General features: G+C 43.9%; 1 protein-coding gene across 1 annotated transcript; it reads right to left on the reverse strand.

The window, feature by feature from the left end:
• Positions 1-522: 522 nt before the first annotated feature.
• On the reverse strand, positions 523-19,889 carry LOC104269892 (the record flags this gene model as incomplete). Its single annotated transcript, XM_009875092.1, has 5 exons — positions 19,847-19,889; positions 17,822-18,119; positions 5,708-5,719; positions 4,885-4,922; positions 523-858 (listed from the first exon to the last, which is right to left on the reverse strand). Coding segments are annotated over exons 1-5 (727 nt in total), but the record flags the coding sequence as incomplete, so codon positions are not given.
• Between the last annotated feature and the right edge of the window lie 5,084 nt (positions 19,890-24,973).

Consider the following 24,973-nt stretch of genomic DNA (forward strand, 5'->3'; position numbering starts at 1 on the left):
CTATAAGAAAAAGAGAGAGAAATCAAGCCCAAGAAGAGACAAGTGATGCATAACGCAATTGCTTACCACCCATTGACCAATCAACCCCTCCCATCCAACTTCCCCTAGTTTATATACTGAACATGATGTTCTATGGTATGAAATATTCCTTTGGCTAGTAAAGGTCAGCTGTCCTGGCTATGCTCCTTCCCAGCTTCTTGTGCACTTCCTCACTAGCAGAGCACAGGAAACTGAAAAAAATCCTTAACTTAAGCACTATTAAACAACGGCTAAAACATCGGTGTGTTATCAACATATTCTCATACTAAATCCAAACACAACACTGTGTCAGGTGCTAGGAAGAAAATTAACTCTATCCCAGCCGAAACCGGGACAAAATACCTACATATATACATATATATTTGTGAAATAACAATATCCTGTATAGAAGTTGAACATAGGCATATTTGACATCATAACACACAGCTTTTGATTTGTCATTTCTAGTTTGTACAACATGATGGTACACATTTTTTTACTCACCAGCATTACCACGGACAAACTTGTGTATTGATTCCAGTGTTGCATTCTTAAAAAAATTGGCAACACACTCAAAACGATTCAGAGGGTTGAACCATTCCTGGGCTGAGATCCTCAGTCGACTGGTCAAAGAATAGGTACTGCCATTGTGTGTGGAAAACTCATCTGTCCCCACTCCTTCTGTCCTCTGAACACCATTCACCTTCCAAACCAGATTCAGGTGGTCAGGGTAGAAACCAGATGCCAGGCACACCAGTGTGGCCTTGCTCTTCTGTTGGATCTCTTGTTTTGATGGGGAAAAGATGGCCACAGCTGGAGGTATGATTTTATCATTCTTCCCTGAAACAGAAAGCAATATAGCCCAGAGCCTCCATTTCAGTCTTTAATCAGAAACCCCTTAAAATTATGTTGTATATGTGCCATATGATTCCTGATATATTTGGCCTTTTTAACAACGGGCTATTAGACAGTATCTAGCAGATAAGTAGACACCAGGAAACTAAAAGCATTTGTCTCTACTCATTACACAGAAACATAAAAGGTCTGGCATACAGATATGCACAAGTGTTTGAATTTCTACTATTGTATCTTTCAGAAGAATAGAAAGCTGAAAAGAAGCTGAGCGAACAGGTGGAAAAGTACCCAATAGTGCTGTAAGTCCTGTATTTGTAATATTGTACTAATAATAAGAGTTTGTGTTATAAGGCATCTTCAACTGACTGTATTACATTCCTGGAAATGCAGAAAGACACAACAGTTATTGCAGTTTTTCAATTCATACTGTTATGTGATATCCTACTTGGACACCTCCCCCCACCTAAGAGGTGGGAAAGGAAGGAGCTAATATTTCTCGCTGTCTGAAGTTAAGAACACCTGAATCTGCCTGGGACAAGTTTTACTTTAGGTCTTTACCTTGCCATTCTTTCTTAAGTCTGCAAAATATCTCTTTATGTTATATATTATTTAGGTTTTCCTAGGTATAAGAAGCCCTCATCCTAGACTATATATCTTCCTAAAATGATGCAAAATTCTACACACTTACAAACCAGTTGTTCCCTGTCCTAATGTTTAATTATCTGCATGTAAGACTAAAGACAACAGACTTCTACAGTCAAAAGAATGTACAAGGCAACAATGAGATGTTACTCAGAAGCTAGCCAGCAAGCCAGAAAAGCAACCTTTTGTATTTTTCCGTATATATTAGAATATCTTTTTTTACTCATCCAGCATGGTAAGTCTACCAAGTCTGCAGAGTGCAAATGGAAAAAAAATGGAGAGAACACTATGGAACCAAAGAGAAAGCTTTACTTTTTTTTGGTGTGAAGGCACTATAAATTGAGGATATACCTCCTGATCATTCTCTCCTTTCTAGAGTGGAGAGAATTAGCAGAATTAGCAGAAACGTGTATCTTGGATAGTTCTTGACCCCTAAGACCTCTTATTTGTTTTCAAATGTCAGTACTTTCTCTACAAAAATCTCTGGGATGCTTCCATGAAACTTGTGAGCTTGTACAGACTTCAGAAGCAGTAGCTAAATAATAATGCAAATAACTCCCTAGAAGGTTTGGCACTGCGCTGTTTTCCTTCCAATGGATATGAAGAGACTTTTACTGCTACCTTCTAGTCCATGACTTTATGATTTTTCTTCATCATAGCCTAAATGGCTAATGAGTGAAGACATGGAAACAGATCGGGAAGACACAAAATAAAGCTGTGAGAGATTTAAAAGCAAAGAGAAAGGCAGGTGAAAAAGGCAGAAAGAAAAAATTATAAAATTACTCGACAGACAAATACAAAGCCAGAGAACAACCATGCCTAAAATGGAATTAGGAAACTAGTACAAGCAAGAGCAGAGACAATCATAAAAAAGTGTTATCAACAGTCCATTTCATTCTAATCTTCCACAGTGTTCACGGCAGACACTGGCGCAATGCTTAATCACTTTCATGCATAAACCCATGCATTCCCTGTCACAAATTCTTCATCCAAGAGAAGTACTACTGTCCTTCAATTCCCATCATGGCAAGGTCAGTCTCATGATTTGTTATCTTTCCCTCCTACTCTTGTTTAAAATCACCTGTGTACATGCTACATGTCATTAATGCAAGGGATATTTTCAAGTGTCCTCCACACTGAGTACTTGGATTTATCACAGCTTCTTACCTGTCACTCTCAGCACAGTGTCAAATCCAAAGGTAAGTAGTGCAGCTAAAAAGCACAACTGCACAAAATCAGACTACAATCTGCAGTGTTATTATGTTCTTCTTGTCAGCCACTTAATTGCTTAAACTGGTACTGTTTAAAGGAGCAGGCATCAGTGTGTATTTCTGCAGTTTGCTCTCAGATGGGGCAATAGCAGATGGAAAAGGTTATTTTGTACTGTGAGTTCAAAAAGCCTTGATATAGGTAATGTTAAATCGCTTCCTGGGAGGGGAGAAGGTGGAGAAAGCAAATGGGGAAAAAAAAAATAAAGGAGAAAAGTGCGCTGAGAAAAAAAAGAATACAATATTTTTGAGAGTTAGAAGTCATGAAAAGGACTGTTAGAGGAAGCCAGTGTCTCAAAACAACTTTCAGCAGCCTGCCCACCATCAATGGAGAGAGGAGCAAAGTAGCAGCAAGACCACTCTTGCCCTGACCAATTCAGCAAACACAAGAATCCAGAGTCTACCTGGAAAAGTCAGTTTTAATTGTTACATAGATAACTGCAAAAACTTGCAGAAAACAATCTTTCATTCCTAACCTCAGTAATGTTTTACTGGACAACAAAATTGCTTCCTCCTTTCTCTCTTCATGAAGTTCACAGTAAGGGAAGAAAAAGGCAACAGACACAAGGATCTCAAAATTCTTAACTGTAAATTCTACACTTCCATATTAGCACATCATATTTTAATAAGTAACCTATAAAACATGAAGCTTGTCCATGGGTATATGAAAAATTATCATTATTCTGTTATTAATTAAGAATGCTCTTGTCCCCTGAATGAGTATCACATATATCACAAAGATCTGACTTTTGTCTTACCTAGGACTGTGACTTTTGTCCCGCTGCCAAAGTACAGTCTTTCGTTATTCACACTGTTTTGCAGCTGCAGGAAAACCTCTACTCTCAGTCCTCTGAGCCAAACCTATGGACTAACCCTCCCCTCATGTGGTACCAGCAAACAAAGAAACACAACGTACATTAATTTATGTTCTGTAAGGGAAGACTACCAGATTTTTGTGTCTAAAGAAGTGAGATCAATCTCAGAAACAGCTCTTCCAGAGTCCTTTTGCTTCAGGAAGGCTCTATTTTTATTGTCTCTATTCTCTTAGCTATTATTATCAAAGTTAGCTGCATAATACGGTCAATGATGGATCGGTGTATTGATTGTCGTCACTTCAGGTACCTCAGTTTCACATTGGATTTCAAAAAATGTATTTATTACTGAATTTTAATCTACGCAGATTAAATTTTGTGGTACAAAAGCCTGAAGTATCAATTCTTCTGATTCCAGAAGCAATACAATGTGAAAAAAAAGATCAGCGTCTTAGAAGCAGCCTTGTTTTCCTCTGGATTTGGTGACAGTCCAAATCGAAAAGTGGGGCCCAGAAATAAACACTCTTTGAGAGCTACTTCTATGTGAAATGAACCACATATTACTTTTCTGTGATTCTCAGTGACCTTTTAGCATCTATTCTGAAATACTCCCAGATGATCTTTTCATCATCATGTAGACAAGCTTGTTTTGTGGAAGGAAACTTGCTGTGCTGTGTTATTTTCTGTGACAACAAGGAATTAAACAGCTGCAGAGAGCTGTTAGTACTGCTTATGATAAAGTTGAATATTTACTTGGGGCTTCTGTTTTGTAAACCAAAAATGCTAGTATACTTTGTCTTTCCCAGTTATCTGAGATAAAACATGCTTTATTTTACTCTAAAAAGATCCAGAGTAGTTAAAGTTTGTAGAGACTTAGTTTCATTTTCTGGACCTCTGCAAAGTGTAGCTGTAACTCAGCTCTTTCCAGACAGATACGCATTTACTGTCTTGTCCTCAATCACCTGTAGCCCTAGGAGAACTACCATTACGGAGAACAGCTATACTTTTGGGGAATAATGATTTTTGTAGATGTTAGTTTATTAAGACAATATACTTATGCACGTATTTTTTAAACCATTCCTCATCCTAATTCTTTCTTCTCCAAAGTGACATTGGTGTACCTACCTAGAGTACTAAACTTAGTTTATTCTCCAAAGTAGACTGGGTTACTAGCACATCAGAAGAACACCAATTTAAGAATGAAAGGGAGAATAAGGTTGAAGTGAAGCTCTCTAAAGAGAAGATCTGAGACTTCAAGTGATTTAAAAGAGAAAACAAAAATTTCTTACCTATTACTGTAAGCTTTGTGCCATCGCCGAAAGTCATGGTATTGGTGATCACAGTGACAAAGTGTTGTATCATAAGCTAAGAAAAGGGATGCACTGCAGTTGTGTAAGCAGAAACTTACACAGTGTTGGAATCTCAACAATCCCTAAATCTCTATCTGAAGAGCTGTGGTGGAAAAACAGCTTGAAATCTCATTCATAACGCGTAGCATTTATAAAAGCATTTCCCAGAGATTTTGATACTAATTCTTATTGTCTACATTTCACCTGAGGTTGTTTTACAGCCTTTCTCTAATCTCCATGTTACCTCACTGATATTACCTGTTCCTATTTTGCAGATGTAGAAACCATGCGGACATACCCAAAGTGGTAGAGGCTGTCACTATTTAGAAATATAATTCCTCTACAACTAGAACTGCCTTACTGTCAGTCTTGTACTCTAAGAATTGTGAAGCCCTCCTTTCTGTAACTTGTGGAATTAATAATCAAATAATAATTGCTTTGTGGTTGTCATTGTTGTGTGCCTTTTCATATAGGTTGTTTACCTTTGTTACAATGAACTAGAATAAATCCATTTTTTTACCTTACAATGGCAGGCCAGCCATCTTGAATAGTCTTTCAGGATCCCATTCAGTTTTCTGATATGTTAAAAGTAATCCACACAAGGAGAGTCCAGAAAAATCAGTTGACTGGTCTCAGACAAATCCATTAGGAAGAAATACAGTGAGACAGTGTGAAGAACAATTGGAGAAAACCTTAGTGCTCACAGGCGTGAGTCAATCAGTGGACAATGGAATTCTATTTAAGAGAGAAAACGCCAGCATATTTTGCATAATGCCTTGAGAGATATCTGCTACACATCAGAATTCTTTTCCTAACACTTTTATTACATTAATAAAGAACAATTTAGTGGTTTATAACAAGTATTATTGCATCAGAAAAAATACCGTTTCTCTGCTTCACATACTCATATAGATTTTAGATGCATCTGCAGCCAATCTGGTTTGTTGAAAACTATTTCAGTGTCTCAGGTTTTCCTGGCTTGTTTTCCAGAAAGCAAAGGCTTGGTTCTCAGGTGATGGAAGTAAGTTCTAGCACGCTAAGTCTGGCAAGAAAAAACAAGACAGAGCACGCCCATTGTGCTGTAGAATACTCTATAGCTGTCTTAAAACACATTCCCATAAGTCTTACGCACATAAGGGTTTTTGTAAAGGCCTCCTGGATAATGTGTCATTGTGGATCACCTGTCCCCACAGCAATACAACCTCGTACAAAAACAATCCCAACCATGGCTCTGCCCTCTCATTTTTGTCAGCACAAACGATTGCAGTGGGAACCACAGGCCACATCCTTCCTCTGCCATTGCTGTTCCTGTGTGGTAGTCCTCTAAGTGATTACCTCTTAGTATATCCATTATCCCTGAATTTCTAATCCCAACATTCTTTTCCTATAAACAAGAAAGTATTTTTTTTCTTTTGTTAGCTGGTTTTAAATGCAAATATTTTTCACTTGGTAACTTCATAACAGTGCTAATGCTGCTTTCCTGTCCAGTCTTTTTTACTTTGGTCCCAGGATGATACACAGACCTCAAGCCCACAATAACTGGTTTGAATTGAGAGACACTTGCTTAATATAGACTGCTGTTTCTGTTTCTAGCTTGGCCTTCTCGTGAAGATTCTCTTTGGTATGTTCTGCACTTCTCATAGTTACTCTGAAAGTGAGGGAAGTAGGGTGCTGACCTCTTAAGTTTGTATTCCTCTGACTGCCCTGTTACAGGAAGCAGAAGTACAAGCTACTCCCAGGTGCCTGTGACACTGACTATGAAAAGGCTTCATCTAGGAGTAAGAGTGTGCCTTCATTTTGGAGCCTGTCTGAAGGGAGTAGGGACTGGCAATTGCAAGTAAGAGAATACTCTTGTCTCCTTCTCTTACACGTAAGTAAATGGAGACATAAAACTGCGTTCCCCCCCTCAACAGATTTGTCCAAGTATGATGTAACTCCAAAGAGGGAAAGATCTGTGCCAGTGAGACTGTATGTACCAGCACACACTGAGACAATATAAAGACAAGCATACGAGCAAGCCAGCCCAGGTTTAGGGCATACGCAGCCCATCCTAGCCTATCCTCATATAGAAGGTCAACACACAGCAACATGACCAAGTACCTGCAGTAAACATGTTCATATTGCTCTTTAATGGTTTCACTTTAGTCTGTCTTGATATAAAAATTAGGCTGTAAGTACAGGACACAATCTGTCAAAACATGGTAATTCTACTAGGAAAATCAAAAATTGTTTTTTCTTGTTTTCAGATATCACAGGAGAACCCATAATATCTGACACAGTCTGTTCAACTGGGAACAGTTAGTGCCCCAGGGAAGAGAATGAGAAACATAACCTTAAGATGAAACATTTAGGACCAAGGCATAGGACTACAGAAGGCAAGATATTGGATAGGTGATCTCAAGTGCCCCTACAGTATCCTCTCTTCTATTACAAAACTGTGTGCTTAAGTCACTAATTATGGGAATGACTGCAGATATTTGTCTTTGTTTAGACTGTAACACAGTAGTGTCCTTACTGTCACTATCAGACTTCCTTCCATATAGTGTATTTAATTTAAAGATAAGAAAATTGCCTCTGTATTAATTTTGAAGGAATATTTCCATGTGGTGCTAACATCTCCTCAAGGCATGTTCATAAGGCAATTTCCATGACAAACCAGCAGAGACCAGTCTTGTCCCACTTTGTTCATCTGTAACCTATCAAAAGGAAAGGCCTTGTAAGTTGTGAATTCAAATGAGAGGAACAGAAGTTCCTTGATTTTTATTGCCGTGTATCTCACAGGGTTTTTCATGGGGCAAGCTGTGTGAATCTTCAGACGTCCTTGCAGGGAGACAATAAGATAAAAAAGATCTCATGGGTTGAGATAAAGGCAGTTTAATGAAGAAAAAGCAAGGCTATCATAGAATCATAGAATGGCCTAGGTTGGAAGGGACCTTAGAAATCATCTAATCCAACCTCCCTGTCATGAGTAGGGAAGCCACCTCTCGACTAGACCAGGCAACACATGGGGACCGAGCAGGAATCGAACCCATGACCTCAGTGTTGTCATTGTTGTCAGCATCGTGCTCAACCCACTGACCTAGCCGGCCCCCTAATATGTGCAGATGCAAAGGAAAACAAAATTATTTATTTGCTACTTCCCATCCACAGGTAATATTCAGCCACTTGTTGGGAAGTAGGACCTCAGTACGTATAGCGGTAGTCATTGTTCCAGAAGACAAGCACCTTAATAATGAATTCCCCCTCTCCTTCTCCTATCTCTTAGTTTTTTATTGCTGAGCATGACGTCATATGGTATGGAATATCCCTTTGATCAGATTGGGTCAGTTGTTCTGGCTATGTTCCCTCTCAAAGTCTTGCTCACATCCAGCCTACTGGCCTTTGGAGCAGGGGTGGGGGGAGATGAGTTTTGAGAGAGAGCCTTGATGCTTTGCAAGCACTGCTCAGCAGTAGGTGAAACACTGGTGTGTCATCAACATTCTCCTAGGTACAAACACAAAATGCAGCACTATGAGAGCTGCCATCCCCCTGGATCCAATAAACATCCCCATACAGATAGTGATGCTATAGCATCCCATATGTGTATATTTCCTTTATTTCCTTCCCTTTGTTTGCCTTCTCTTCCAGTCTGTTTCTACTCAAGTTTCATGCTAGATGCCATTGATTTGCAGCCTAGTTGTTCCACTAAAGAACAATATTATTTACAAAATTTCATTTCATTTCATAGAATGGCCTAAGCTGGAAGAGACCTTAGAGATCATTTTAAACCAGCCTCCCTGCCACCAGGGACACCACCTCTCGACTAGATCAGGCAACACATGGGGACTGAACGGGAATCGAACCCGCGGCCATAGCGTTGTTAGCGCCACGCTCAACTGACTGAACTAACCAGCCCCCAATGCTCATCTTCTCCTCCCAGCACAGAACTTTATTGGATCATAGAATCATAGAATGTTAGGGGTTGGAAGGGACCTCAAAAGATCATCTAGTCCAATCCCCTGCCAGAGCAGGATCCCCTAGGGCAGCTACACAGGAATGCATCCAGGAGAGTTTTGAAGGTCTCCAGAGAAGGAGACTCCACAACCTCTCTGGGCAGCCTGTGCGAGGGCTCTGTCACCCTCACAGTAAAGAAATTTTTCCTCATGTTGAGGAAAATATATTCTATATTCTAACTTAAACCCATTATTCCTTCTTCTATTACTGGGCACCACTGAGAAGAGATTGTCTCCTTCCCCTTGACCCCCACTCCTCAGATATTTGTACACATTAATAAGGTCCCCTCTCAGCCGTCTCCTTTCAAGGCTAAACAGCCCCAGTTCTCTCAGTCTCTCTTCACAGGAGAGATGTTCAAGTCCCTTAATCACCCTCATAGCTCTCCGTTGGACTCTATCCAGTAGGTCCTTGTCTCTCTTGAATTGGGGAGCTCAAAGCTGGACACAGGATTCCAGGTGTGGTCTCACTAGGGCAGAGTAGAGGGGAAAGAGAACTTCTCTAGACCTGCTGGACACACTTTTCTCAAGGTACCCCAGGATCCCATTGGCCCTCTTGGCCACAAGGGCATATTGCTGTCCCATGGTGTGGTGGTTTGGTCCTCACTGGAGGCCAGGAGCTCACCAAAGCCGCTCTATCACTCCCCTTTTTTGAGATGGACAGGGGAGAAGGAAGATATAACAAGAGACCCATGGGTTAAGATAAAAGCAGTTTAATACAGCAAAAGCAAAGACTGCACATGGAAGCGAAGCCAAAGATTATTCTGTACTTCCCATCAGCGGGCGATGTCCGGCCGCTTTCCCAGGAAGCAGGGCTCCAGTAAGCATAGCGGTTGCTCTGGAGGACAAACACAAATAGTGAATGCCCCCCCACACCACTTTCCTCTCCCTTCTCCCTTTTATATCTGAGCTGATATCATATGTTATGGAATACCTCTTTGGTCAGTCTGGGTCAGCTGGTCTGGCTGTGTCCCCTCCCAAGATGTTGCCTACCCTCAGTCTACTGTTGGGGGAATGTTAGAAAACCACAGTCTCAGTGCTGTGTGAGCACTGTTCAGTAGCCAAAACACTGCGGTGCTATCAACACCCTTCTAGCTACCACTACAAACACACAGCACTGAGAGAGCTGCTGTGGGAAGATTAACTCTACCTCAGCCTGACCCAATACACATGGACAACTTACTGTCCACTAGGACTTCAGGGTCTTTCTCCATGGGGCTGCTTTCCAGCAGGACATCCCCTAATCTGTGCTGGTGTCTGGTGTTATTCCTCCCCAGATGCAGGACTCTACACTTGTCCTTACTGAACTTCATGAGGCTCCCCTTTGCCCAGCTCTCCAGTTGTCTCTCCAGCCTGTCCAGATCTCGTTGGATGGCAGCACAGCCTTCCCGTGTGTCAGCCACCCCTCCCAGTTTTGTATCATCAGCGAACTTGCTGAGGGTGCACTCTATCCCCTCGTCGATGATTAACACAAGGTTATCTGTCTTGTTATTTCTGTTTTGAGTCAGTTCTTTTCTCACAGGAAGCCTGAGAAACAGCAGCTGTGATAGGAAACATCTTTAGTTTAATATTTTCATTAATGATCTGGATGATGGGGCAGAGTATACTCTCAGCAACTTTGCAGAGGGCACTGAACTGACTATTCAGAGAGACCCCAACAGGCTGGATAAATGGGCCAATAGTAACCTCATGAAGTCCAACAAGTGGAAGTGCAAAGTCCTGTACCTCAGGAGGAATAATCCCATAAATCAGTATATACTGGGAGACATCTAGCTGGCAATCATTTTGCCACAGAAGGCCCTGGCGCCCCACGTGTACAGCAGATCAATGATGTGACCTTGTTGCAAAGAAGGAAAATGGTATCGTGAGTTGCATTAGTATTGTCAACAGGTAGAGGGAGATGATTTTTCCCCTTTCAGCACTGTTAAGGCCACACTTGGAACAGTGTCCAATTCTGAGATCTTTGCTAAAAGAGAGAGCCACAGACATACTGGAGGGCATTCAGTAAAGGGCCACAAAGATGATTAAAGAACTGGAGCACCTAACAGAGGAGGAAAGGCTGAGACAGCTGGGACTGTTTAGCCTAGAAAAAAAAGGCTTTGATTAAGTACCTGGAGGGAGGGTGCAAAGAGGGTGAAGATAGATTCTTTTCAGTGGTGCACAGTGACATGATCAGCGGCAACGAGTGCAAAGTGAAATGCAGGATGTTCCTTCTGAACACAAGGAAACATTCATATTGTGAGCGTGACTGAGCACTGTAATTGGTTGCCTAGGGAGGTTGTGGAGTCTTCACGATAAAAGATATTCAAAACCTGGGTCACCAGCTCTAGGTGCCCCTGCGTGAGCAGAGTGGTTGGACAAAATGAGCTTCATAAGCTCCATCCAACCTCAGCAATTCTGTGGTCCTATGATTCTGGGAAACCATCCCAGTAGTTGCAGGATGTCCACATCACATAGTATATCATCATTATCTGCAGAGAGATGTTACTTTATGCATCCTCTCCTTCCATCATCTCATCTTCTGAGTAGCCAATACAACCTCTAGACTGCAGGCAGGCTATTAGTGACAAACTTCTGTTCATTACAAATATACAGCTGTTTACACATGTGCCTGAGATGTCATTGCTGAGCATCTAAAACCGGTATTTTTGACTATGATTTCTGTAGCAACAGTTTCCCTGCCACATTCTACACCTGGAAACAAAGGAGACTATATATGAGGACATGGAACGCAACAAGGAGTGTAGCTATTTCATGAGAAACTTCTTAGAATAACTGCTTTTTCTGCAGTGCCACTTCAAGCTGACAGAAGTACTGCATATAAGAAAATTTTACCACAGAGCTGGAATAGTGAACTGACTGCAGAACTTCAAGATGACAATGACCACTACAGACCTCTGTGATTTTCTGCTACCATCTGGAAATTGCACAGTTGTGACCAGTCAATAGCCAGATGATTAATCTGATGAACATTGAAGGCTACTGTTAAGTTCATTTTCACAGGGTATTAAAATTGCATTTGCCACTCTAAACTAAAAATGCTCAAGAGTGGAGAAATAAAAAGGGATCCTTCCTCTGCTATGTTCCCAGAGCTGATAAAGCTGTTTTTCAGTTTTCTTACAAGATGACTGTAATATTAGAATTTTCAGGAACCGATAATTTATTAAAGAGAATACTAAAAAAAAAAAAAATTACCCAGAAGTCACTCCCAAAGTTAACACCATAGTGTTTATATTCCTTAATGATTCCAGCATAAACTACTTTTCTAAAACTTTCCATGGCATTGGGATGACCTGTAATAATTTCAGGCAGCAACAGAATAAATGTATTTGGTATATGTGTAAAGATGATCTCTATATAAGATCAGGGGCTGAAGAGAATTAGGAACTCTGTGTGTCTCTGCTACGTGAGAGACTATGCTTTCCCAGTGCTTCCCTGCTATATGCCTGTAGCCTGATACGGACCTGAGAGCATTCTGAGAAACAGATGAGTGCTCCCTGGGAGAAAGGAATGGTGTGTTAAACTCGTTGTTGAGCAGCCCCTGGAATCAGAAGAATATTGATTACCAGGGTGTGCAAGGAGTTCTGTGTGAAGCTGAGTCTTTCAAAAGTGTGTTAGGAGGATTTGAGTAAGCCTGGAATGCAACTACAATTAGCCTCTTCAGAGCCTTCTCTGTGTTCAGGGTGAGAATACAATGAACACAAGTTTCTGTCGTGCATCCAGATTTCCCTAGCCAAGAATGCTTTAGCTTCTTTTAGAGCAGAACCTGAAATCAAAGTAACATTAATGTAGCATGGTCGAACAGGAGACTAGGACCCTGATGTGAAATCAAGCAAGTCATCCTGGCACTACAAAACTCTAGCAATTTTGGTTAAATGGAGTCTGAGGATCTTTTACAAAACTGCTGCATTTAGATATGGAGGAGGAGGTTAATTATTAATGCAACTATTAATTCCTATGCCAACTGTTTGGGCAGCCCTGTGGGTCCAATTGACTTTACCAAAAAAAGCGGATTTTTTCGGCACACTATAGACCCATAATCAAATAAGACCTAGTCAGCTTTTATATAAAGCAATTGTTGGATACACTAAAAGTTCCACCACCAGATAATCATAGAATCATAGAATGCATTGCGTTGGGAGGGACCTTTGAAGATCATCTAGTGCAACTCCCCTGCAGTAAGCAGGGACATCTTTAATTAGGTCAGGTTGCTAAGAGTCCTTTCAAGCCTGGCCTTGAATGCCTCCAGGGATGGCACCTCCATCACCTCTCTGGGCAATCTGTTCCAGTGTTTCACCACCCTCATTGTAAAGAACTTCTTCCTAACATCTTATCTAAATCTACCCTGCTCTGGTTTAAAACTATTGCCCCTTGTCCTATCATTACACATCCTTGTGAACAGTCTCTCCCCAGCTTTCCTGTAGGCCTCCTTCAGGTATTGGAAGGCAGCTATAATGTCTCAATGGAGTCTTCTCCAGGCTGTATGTGCCCCTCAGCCCTGCTCCGTGGGAAACTTAGCCCTGCCCTGGCTCTGCTTCTTTTTGCTTACACTTGGACTTCCTGGGGACACCCTGGACCTGGTGTGATCAATGGAACCCCTTACCAGTCCTCAGCTCTGTCTGCCATGCTCAGCCCCTGCATGATTGTGCCCTGTTCCCAAGAGCCCAATCTGAGCAGGGTCACCCTCAAGTCCTGGCTTGTGCTCCTCATGGAGCATCCCTCCCCTTGCCACTTCTCAACAAATGTAGTAGCTACTACAGTGAGCTATCTACAAGTTATACCAGAAATGATTTTCATAATGTGTAAGAGGCATCATCAGATGACTTCATCTGGCTTTATCAAAGCAGTTGATTTATGTGGTGTTTTGTCAGTTCAAATCCTATCTTCCATTAAATTATTTTAACAGTGGGATTTCTTACCAGTAGTGCAAACAAAACTCTTGTTTCTCAAGATAGGCACCCAGAAATTTGAAAACATGTTAGCGATATGCATCTTCAAAAACCCTGGCTGAAATGATTAATCTAGTTACACAAAAAAATTATATGAAAAGCAGAAATTTTGAAATATTTAACAGGAGATCTAAGTGGAAATGTTACATTTCCACTCAGAGCAGCACATTCCAGTCAGTCGGCTTGAACCCGTTGCAATAGGCCTTGCTAAAAAGATTGCTTCCATCTTTCTTACAGGTTCCCTTTACACACTGAAAGGTTGTAATAAGGTCTCCCTGAAGCCTTCTCTTCTCCAGGCTGAACAGCCCCAACTCTCTTAGTCTGACTTTCATAGGAGACGTGCTCCGAATTCTGTATCATTTTCATGGCCCTCTTCTGGACACACACCAATGGGTCTATGCCCTCATGTTGAGAGATCCAGAGCTGGACGCAGTACTCGAGATGAAGTCTCACCAGAGCAGAATAGAGGGGCAGAATCACCTGTCTTGATCTGCTGGTCATGCTTTTTTTGATGCAGCCCAGGATGTGACTGGCCTTCTGGGATGCGAGTGAGCATTGTTGGTTCATGTCCAGTCTTTCAACCACCAGTACCCTCAAGTCTTTCTCTGCAGGCTACTCTCTGGCACATCATTTCCCAGTCTGTATTGATAATGAGGATTGCCCCGACCCTGGTGAAAGACCTTGCACTTGACCTTGTTGAATTTGCATGGGCTTGCATGGGCCTACCTCTCAAGGCCATTCAAGTCCCTCTGGATGGCATTCCTTCCTTCCAGCATGTTGACAAGCACCACACATCTTAGTGTTGCTGGCACACTTGCTGAGAGTGCACTTGATCCTGCTGTGTCATTGATGAAGATATTGAAGAGCACTGGTCCCAGTTGCAGCTGCAGCCAGATGAAAAACTTGTGGCCTTGGATTTCATCTAACAGGTTCCCAACCTCTGGGGCTGGGAGCCCAGATGACTGCTCTCCCTGAGAGACTGTTTTGTGTTGTAATTATGGCTGAGGACAGAAGAATTAGCTACTTATATCTGCTATGCAAAATTGCACAAAAAGTTTTTTGCACTCTGATCCACCCCATTGGCAGCCCTGTGATTCTTCCTCAGGGAAATATGTGGATGGTCTCTGTCTAAAGATTATTTCTGATTTCTCTCTTGGTAAGGATTATGGGATTAATTCCTACTGGGGTTATGAGATAAACAGAATTCTAATTATGTGTTTAATCACATTGCAATTAACTTCTTAATGCCCATGTATAGTTTGAGAATAATCCCAAATGGGTTTTCAGAGTTAATCCCATTTTGGATTATCAGATTAGTCTTCACTGAGTTTATGGGACTAACCTAAAGAAGGTTATGGTATTACTCCTCAGTGGCATTACAGAAATATTTCCATTGGGATAATAGGATTAATCCCAAAAGAATTATGGGATTATTTTCCAGGGGATTATGGGATTAATGCTCAAGTGTATTATAAACTTTCCTTCTCTGGGGAATCTGTCTGCACCCTATAACATGATGACAAAGCAGTCACAGGCTGCACCTGTGTGGGCAGTGTTTGTGCTGCTAGCTGAACATTGGCCTTGGGCAGGGATATAGAGTGGCCCCTGCTTCATTCTGGACAAAGGGTGACATCCATTTATCTTCCTAGGGCAAAGGCAGATTCAGTGGCAGGATTGTGGTCAGCAATGCTTTGAACAGCCAGGATGGCTGAGAGACCTCAGGCCTTGTTTCCACCTCTTGCCCCCAGGGGCACAGAGCGGGGACTCATCCCATGCCAACCAAGTGTCCAGAACCAATTCTGTTCAGCGAGTTTAATTTTCAGCTCAGTTTCTTCTAAGAGACTGTACTTTGTGAAGTCAACAGCATGTTTTGTATGTTTTTTGACAGTATGTGGTATTAGAAGTGAAAACACCTGATGTGTACAGTTACTGCCTGAGATTAGTATGCTCTTGCTTATACATATTATAGACTCTTGCTTATACTTACTATAGGCTCTTGCTTATATTTATTCCTACAGTGACCAAGGCCACTTCTGGATCTTGTGTGCCACACTGTGGATGCTTGGAGGTCACAAGGAAGTGAAAGGTTACAACTCTGGGGAGTAACAGACAGGACAAGTGACTAACAAAAGTATTCCACTCCCTATACAGTATAAAACTGAAGGATCTTTTGCTCTTGCTCTTGCTCCTGCACTAATGACTGGCATCTGAGGAAGACTACGTCTGTTCTGCTTTCAATCCCAGTCCTGAGTTCCCAAATCCAGCTCCTGTATCCTGTTCCCCTCCGCTGCTGAGCCACAGACACTCTTTGGTGCCTGCCTGTTCTGCAGCTTCGATGATGATTGCTGTGGATGTGGAGGGGGCAAGTTGACTTAGGTATCAGTTTTGTATATATTTGTATATATTTATCACTATTTTCATTATTTCCTTATTAGTACTATCATTGTTTTACTAAAATTGTTTTAGTTTTCTTTTCCAATCCATAAGCCTCTCTGACTTATTCCCTTTCCCTTCCTGCTTTGGGAGGGACAGGGGTTAGAAAGCATCTATCAGCATTTAGCGGCCAGCCCAGCCCCAGCCCTTGACACCAAGATATAAAGTATAGCTGGGGCGGGGGCAGCCAAGCTGGGTTGGCCTGCTCCAGAGACGTCCAAGTAGATTGGAGTGCAGTGTCAATGTCTGAAAGGGACTTGAGGTTTTCTGTGTGACAGAGCATTGGACATAAATCAAGGCTTGAGGACACTCATACAGGACAAATCCTGGGTCCTTCATCTAATTCTTTGTGATGGGTCCCCTCTGGAATCTCTTACAGAGATTATCCTCTGGAATATCTTAGAGAGGTTTTTGAAGAACCCCAGAACTAGTTTCAGAAAAGATGTTTCACCTGTGACACTTGAACCATGAATTGGTCTGCATAGGAGAAAGAGACAAAGGGCACCTTTCTTCCACAGAGAGTAAATTTCTAACCCCTTCTGCCAGTCACTGGACAAGAAAAACGTATGTTTGTCTCTTGGCAGGGCTTAACAGAGAACCAACAGTCTATATGAGTACCAGAAAGACCTCACAACCAAACATTCCTCCATTCTTCTTGAAGGCTTCTTCTTCAGCTACAGGACCATCATCCATCTCCAGATACCATCAAGTTTTGGACTACATCCCATATATCTGAGTTTCCAGGTCACCGAGTAGCTACATGACTTGGGGACCCTGATGCACAACAGTGTGCCCAGTCTTTGGAAACTGGCAGGACTAGGGGACAGCATGCACACAGAAGTTCTCAGTAGCATGGTCCTGCTGGGATTCTGGAACTTGGAACCCCTTGTGCATGACACTGTGATGAGCCCTGGTTTACCAGAGAGCCACCTGTACTCTCAGAAATTGTAGTGTGAGCAATCCCAGGAGACCCTCAAAGCTCATAGACACACACAGGAGTGCTCAGTTCTGGGATCCCTTGACAGATTCAACTCTGCGTTGCCCTTGACTTTCCAGCTAGTGGAGAAGGAAAGGGCTGTGTGGACTGCTCCACATACTGCATACCCAGGAGTAATTGTAACAGGCTGAAAGAGAGAAGAAATGGAAGAATATGTAGGAAATAAGAGGTGAACAGATGTGAAAGAGGGCAGAGAAGAAAGGGGAAGGGGACAGAGAAAAAGAGTGGAGGAAGAGAGGAGCAGTCTATAGATAGTAGAGAAACGAGGCAAGACAGTGAGTGTAAGAATAAAGGAGGATCAAAAGGTGATTCAGACATGGGAAAGAATAAGATAGAAATTAGACACCAGGTAGAAGACAGAAAATGCCACCACTTCTCCTAAATAGACAGAGCTGGAAGGCAAGAAGAGAAAATGAGGTAGTGTCAAATACAGGGCTCTGTGTGTGCTAGGAGCAGATACCTGCTTGCTTGGAAAGGTTTGTGCTATGCTGCTCCAGCTTTTAGGTCACTGTGAGTCTTGCTCAGCACAAAAATATGTGCCTGAGTCATTAAGTAGGGCATGATGTATCTGCACAGACAAGTGATTGTCCTTAGTCCCATCACTCTGGAAGCGATTTCTGAATTCCTTCTCAATCACTGCCATGCCACCTTCCACTGAGTGTACAACCAACTGCAGAGTGGCATCCTTCTCCATGGGCAACTTGTACCAGTACATGGTATAGAATGCATTTGCCTTTTGAGAACAGTTCAAAGTCACGGAGTCTCCCACTCGGACAACTGTGTCTGGTGATTGCTGAACAGCCTGGCCTGGAAAGACAAGGGAAGGGATATGAGAAGCAAAGCACATTGAAGGGGACATGATAACATATCCTTGAAGTATGACATGGTATGGGGTGACATAAGGACATATGGGACGACGTCCCACTTCTCTGAGAAATACACATAGGAGAAAAAAAACTAGCATAAACCAACTTCAAATACAGTAGCAAATTTGTTATGAAAAACAATTACTTCAGTACATTCAACTGAAGTATTAAAATAGGAGCGAAAAAACAAATCCATAGATCTGTAGATTTTTGTGAGTTAGGAGGTTGAAGAAAAGCTCCCTTCATTCATTACCCATCCTCCTCTGGAAGCCTTAGTGGATTCGGCAGCTGAGCACACAGCTAAGCCAGCAGCAGCAGCTGCTCTTCAGACAGAAAGGAAGCTCACTTACCCACAGGAGCCAGGATGGCCACAAGGAACACACAGAGAATCATGGGGAAAGACCACCTCCTTCCAGCCACCTGCCTGTGGTGGCAGCACAGGCACAGAGATGTGTGGAGAGGAAAGGCTGAGGGAGGAAGAGGCACTGTTTGAACTCTCTGCCGGTGGGCAGGGCAGTGAGAGAGAGCCTGAAATATGAGAAGTCAGTTGGCTGGCTGGGAACAGCCCAAAATGACATCTACATGGAGCCACAAGGTGCATGTACCCTGCTCCACTGACTTCCTGATATGTGTGAGTATGTGTGTGTATACATACATGGGAGATAAGTGTTATCACAGGAGCACAATGGGGCTGTGTGGCAGCCTGAATGCGTGCACAGCGCAGGGATGCACAAAGATCATGTGAATACGATGTAAAAGAGTTAAATGAAGAGGGAGGCAAGGAGGGGTGGTACAGCAAGGAGAGAAAGTAGGAAAAAAACCCTCAGAGTCTGAGAAAAGGAGGAAGGGAAGGCTAGGAAGCAGAACATGTAATGAGTCTTGCCTTGTGCAGGACCGGTGAGGAGGAAATCAGGTCCGTTTTGTGAAGGGGGAGCTTTGTGCTCACCTGCCTCAGCAGCCTAGCCACTGTGTTTCACTCTCAGCACAGTAATACATGCCAGAGTCATTGAGAAAGGCATGCTCTATTGAGAGGGTGATCCCATCGTCTTGTATCTCACTGCTCTTGAAACGGCTTCGGAAATCCTCCTCAATGTTTGCTTTTCCAGCTTCTAATGCCGAAGCCACTAGGACCAGCCTGGAGTCCTTCCCCAAAGGCAACTTGTACCAGTACATGGCTGTGCTGGAGGATTTCTTCTTGGAACAGCTCAGACGCACAGACTGGCCTTGTCGTCTCACTATGTCTGGGGACTGTTCCAGAGCCAATACTGGAAGAGAAAAGAAGGAGCATTGAGGAGGAGGTAAAAATGGAAACACTTGAACTGGGCACTGTGGATTGGTAGAGAAGAGGGTGAGAAGGAATAGGACAGGTTAGGGAGCAGTGGAGGGAACAGGACAGCTCTTCAGCTCAGCAGGTAAGATTGCAATCTCTCTCCAAAAGGCAAGAAACATTCCTGGGCAGTTAGTGTCCAAGAAAGGAACCATTTAGGGGCTGTGCACAAAAAGAAAAGCAGAGAGCTGTTACAGAAGATTCAGGAATTCCTGTCCACTGCATTTGTTGCCTGTTCTCAGCAACTTGGGGAATGGAGCACTGCCAGCAACTGGGCACGCAGCTGGGACAGCAGCAGTGGAATCAGTGTAGGACTTCAGGGCTGAGTTGAGTTCACTTACCCATATGGGCCAGCATGGCCACAAAGAACCAGCAGGGGAACATGGAGGGAAAAGCTCTGTCCTTTCAGGGACCTGCCTTCTGTAGCTGCACAGCGATGTGTGAAGAGGAAGCACTGAGTGAGAATGGGACATACTGGGGTTGGGAAGGATGTGAAACATGAGAAAGGATTGGCTGTCTGACACATGCAATCACAGTGAAACATAAACCCCACAGAGATGTGGGAAGAGGAGTGGAGGGCAGAAGAGAGTTGCATGGACAGACCTATGCTGAGACCTATGAAGGGAGTCTGAGTGTGTGCAAGGCAGAGGAATGCTGAGAATTCCCCTTCCGAAGTCCTTGAGAGCTGACAGAGTGAGGTATGAAGGACAAACATAGGACCCATGCATTTTCCCTCTCTCCCCGAGCCGTGGCTGGTTGATTTTTTTTCCCTCTAGTTGTGCGAGGGCTCATTTTCTCTATACAGTACTGTAAGCACAGCACTTAACATCAGTGAGAGGCAAGACCAGGAAAGACCACAACAGCTCAAGCATTCTGCGTGCTGAGGGCTCCCATGGGTCATGCAGTGAAGCTCTTCACCCATCATTCTCTGAAGTGCAAAACAGTGCCTGCAGCTTCCAGCTGCTCTCCTGCAAGGAACTGTGAATCTCACTGCAGTTAGTTTTTTTACTCTCTGCAGCAGAGTTAACAATGTTCCTAAACATGTTCACACAAAGAATGGGATGAGGGTCTCAGCTGCCCAATTCTATATCTACCTATGACAGCCCTCACCTTGGGACCAGGAGTGGCAGAAGACAAAGTAAGCCAGGGCCACCTTTCCTGGCTGTTTTCCTCAGCCCTCTTTCCTCTACAGGAGGTGCCCTCCCTCTTCTACAGGGATAGGAAGTGCTCAGCATCCTACACCTTTGCCCACCCAACCTGGCTGGTCACATACCTATTTGAGTGTTAGAAGTACTCCAGGCTTGTGCAGTGATCTTTGTGATGGAGATCAGAGGCACATGCAGGGTCAGTGTGGGTGTGATGTCTGTGTGCATGCACATGTGTGTGCACACGTGTCTGTATGTGCATGCATGGAGGGAGGGAGTGGGGAGGGGACAGGTATGACTCCCTCCAGCCCTCCCTCCCAGGCCAAGGAGAGCTGGTGAGAGGAATAGGAGGGGAAGACAAATGCCCATGGAGAGCCCAGGGGTAGTCAAAGTGCTGGCCTAGCCTGGGAAAGAAGAAAGAATTGAGCGTGGCCCAAAGGGACAGGCATGAGGGAGAAGTGCTGAGGATTGGGGCCAGGGCAGCCTCTCCCTTCATCTTCCTTGCTGACGGTCAGTAGCCCAAGTTCCTCCAGAGATGATTTCTCCCCAGGAACTGGAATCTAGCTGAGGAGCCCTGGGTGTCAGCCTGATGCTGCCTCTGGGGCAAGGGCTTCCAGCAGCTCTGCTTCAGGAGCATGCTTTGTCTGGCAAATTCAAGGAGTCCTGAGGGACTGATTCTATCTGTGTCATTGCTTCCTCTGCCCTGTGAATCAACCTGTCCAAGGTGGTTTCCATTTCTAGCAGAAGTGAGCTTGTCCTCCAGAGCGGTGTGAGGAGTGGCACTAGCATGCAGCTGGTGAGACCACTAGGGTCTTGAAAGCAGCTCTACAGTGGTATTTCATTCACTCATGCTCTAGGAGTGACATCTGCTGCTCTGCTCAGAGACTCACCAGATTCAGGCCACTGACATCCTCTCCACAGCACCCTCAGGTGCTTCTTCTCAGCAGGACATCCATATAGCCTCTCCTGAATTGGTCAAACACAGCTGGTGAATCCCATGTGCACAGGGATGAACAGCTGGAGAGTGGCAAGGGTGAAAGGAACCTGGACCACAAATGACAGAGGTTTTCACCGTGCTCAGCCCTGCTGGCATCGTTTTTGCCTTCTCATAGGAACTGATGGATCCCGTGCCTGGAACTCTGCCTGGCAACAGGGAAGGAGAAACAAGCTGAAATGGGCTAGGATGGCTGATGGTGCATCTGCCTCATGATGCTGGCAAGGACAAAGTTAGTGGGGTATCAGTGAACTCGGTGTTTCTCTGAGGAAGAAAGGTTAGTGAAAGGTGTGAAGAAAACTGCATACAGATACTAAGCAGGAGATGCTGAATCAACAGGTGAGGACTGTGGTGTTGCCCAGATAGCATCTCTCTCTCCCCACAGCTGCAAGCATGAGCTGGAGCACCCTGACTGGGCCTATGCCGCACATTCCATGAAGGATTTCTCAGGCTGTGTCCTTGATGAACTGTGAAAATATATCTGAGCATCAACTTACTCTATGGACTTCCACTCTCTTTTGCTATTCAGTGGCACTGGAGATAAAGAGGAGTAGGCAAGTCAAGGCAGCCCTCTTGTCTTTCTGGCAAGCAGCAATGGATGCAGAGTGTGGGCCAGACAATTTGCTAGGAAACAGTGGAGGTCTCAAAAATCCCTTCTGAAACTTTTCCGGAGCTTTCTCATCCTGGTCCTCATCCTGGTCACCAGGGTCATCCCATGGATCACCTGGAATGGAGACAACTCATAGTTCATCTCCCTCACCCCTTTAAGGCATAGATATCACTGCCTACCAATGCAAGGCAGGTAGGGAGGCACCCCATGATTTGGTTCCAGGGATACCTCCTCTTGGAAGTTTGTGAAGTTGGTAAGCCCATGTTCTAGGTAGCTGGGATTGTAGTTTGCAAGCTTGTGACACCCACAAGGTTCCAAACAAATTCAAATGTAGAAATTGCAGATTGGCTCTTCTCACCCTCTCCAAGTTGTTATATTCTCTGTGGTCACCATTTGTCACCACCATCTGTGGTTCTCCCAGAGTCCCATGGCTCCACACTGAAGGGAACGGAGAGCTACGCGTGGAGGAGGTGGAGGCTTGAGTTTGTCTTTTTGGAGATGAGGAATGGGGAGGAACTGACATAAATGAGATGCATCCCTGTTTGAGCCATGGCTGTTTCATTTGTGCACATGAGGAATCCTCAGATATATTGCATCCACCCCTTCTTCCATTGTCCCTGGGAGAATGGGCCTCCAGCGCCCCCAAGCTTATTCACTTCATGCTGTATTAAAGTGATTATTTTTCTTCTTTTCTTAAGGATTTTGTGGATCTGGGAAGTGAACTGTCTCAATGCTGTCTTTCTCAGTCTAATTCTGGGAAGCCAGGTGTGTCTGCGGATCAGAGTCAAAGGCAGCAGCTCAGATACTTTGTTTTCTTTAGAGAGCAGTGTGTTTGGGGAATTAGAGCTGTGAAGAGAGAGGAGTTAGAGAGCATTTGCCAGCATTTAGTGGCTGGCCCAGCCCTAACGCTAGACAGATAAACTGGAACTTTTTAATTGTTATTATTTTTGTTGACTTTAATGCTGAATCTTTCAAATTTCTTTTTATTGTGGTGGCCAGCATGGGGCCTGAATCCACAACCTTGAGATTAAGAGAACACCAGCACATTAAAAGTGAAGATTGTCTGGAATCCACCTTAAATCAGATGCATGGTCTCTCCTTCAGGAAAGAAGTATGGGGCTAGGCATAAAGGGAACAGCATTGCCAACATCTGGATCCCTTCTGGCTCTGGGCATGGAGCAGACAACAACCATAACACAGAAACGGAAGGAGGTACTGAGAAGCCAGACACCTGGGCCCTGTGCTCAGCCTTCATGCAGAGAGATTTCTTTCCTGGCTGTTCATCACTATTGTCCTTGGCATAACAGATAAAGTACCAGATGATGTCTTTGGACATCAGCAAAACACTATCTTCACTTAAAAGACAGGCACAATTACCAACTTTAATCCCTCCAGTACAGATTGGGCCCCTGGACTTCTCCCTAATTCCCTCACTTCTCTTAAGTCCTGGAATCTCCCCATAGATGGGAAGAGGACGCAGCATGCAGGTGCCCCATATCCTCTGGCCCTCTCTGTCTGTAGGGTGTGCATCATACCCCAGAGAGTGTCAGAACAGAGACTGCCTCTCCCCTGGGCATCATTCATGGCCATCCAGAGATAGGAAGGTTCTCCTCCACGCTATCCCTAGTAAGACTATTCCCAGTGATGATGAGTCTCTTCCCTTATCCTTTGACTGCCCATTATTTGAGATCTCCAGGGTTCCTGGTTTCTAGATAAAGGAATCTCAGTCCAATGCCCTTGACCTGTCACCAATCACTGCCTGAGGCAGCAGATCAGTGAAAGGAAAACAGAATCAGGGAAATCATATTTGAGGGTGGAGGGAACATGGACAAATGAACACACACACAAACATTCATCACTGACCATGCACACTATTGGTTACACACTACGGTGTGCACACACACATACTTTTGTGTACTCACACAGTTTCATACACACTCATTCCATGTGTACACGCACAAACCACATTGAACACACTCCCTGATGCAACTGACCTGTTGTGATCACACACCATTATGCACATACCATTTGTCACACATATAGACACAGCCACAATCTAATGGTCACACATACCGACCTTGTGTACACACACACAAAAAACCTTACAGCTTGCATGTACAATGCCTGGTGGGCATATATGAAGTGTCTAGCACATTAGGCAAGGACCCTGCTTAGGTTAGCATGTTCTCTGTGAATGGAGAGGAAGGGTCCAGTACAGCCATCTGGTCAAAGTTCCAACTCCCATCAGTCCTGCTCAGAGCCAGACATGAAGGGGATACTCTTAGCTCTGTGTCTCTTCTTCCTTCTCCTCCTCCTCTTTGCTCTGTTCAGAGAGTATTTCTCACCATTGTGGCAAGGGAACAGAGAAGCCCCTGTGAATAACAGTGTGAACAGAATCAAGTCTGTGTCCCATCCTGTGAGTTCATGGGTTGTTGCCTAGCAGGTCAAGTCATGGCCCTAATGGCATTTGGCCTCCTAGTCCTTTCCTACTATCTACCTAGCACTGAGGTAAGAACATGAGCATCCTGAATCCCAGTCCGATCGTAGCTCCCTCTTCTATTCTCCCCTCCTCAGAGAGTCACCGATGTCTCTCTTTCATGTGCAGGAAGCCTGGAGGAGGCTGAGAAACTGTTGGTTCTGCTGTAAAAGGCACTGCAGAGACTTCAGGCTCTGCTGTGGAAAGCGGGTTTTTTCCAAGACTTCACTGCAGCTCTGCATC

This window comes from Apaloderma vittatum, unplaced genomic scaffold (assembly GCF_000703405.1).
Source record: "Apaloderma vittatum isolate BGI_N311 unplaced genomic scaffold, ASM70340v1 scaffold7688, whole genome shotgun sequence".
Taxonomy (NCBI): Eukaryota; Metazoa; Chordata; class Aves; order Trogoniformes; family Trogonidae; genus Apaloderma; species Apaloderma vittatum.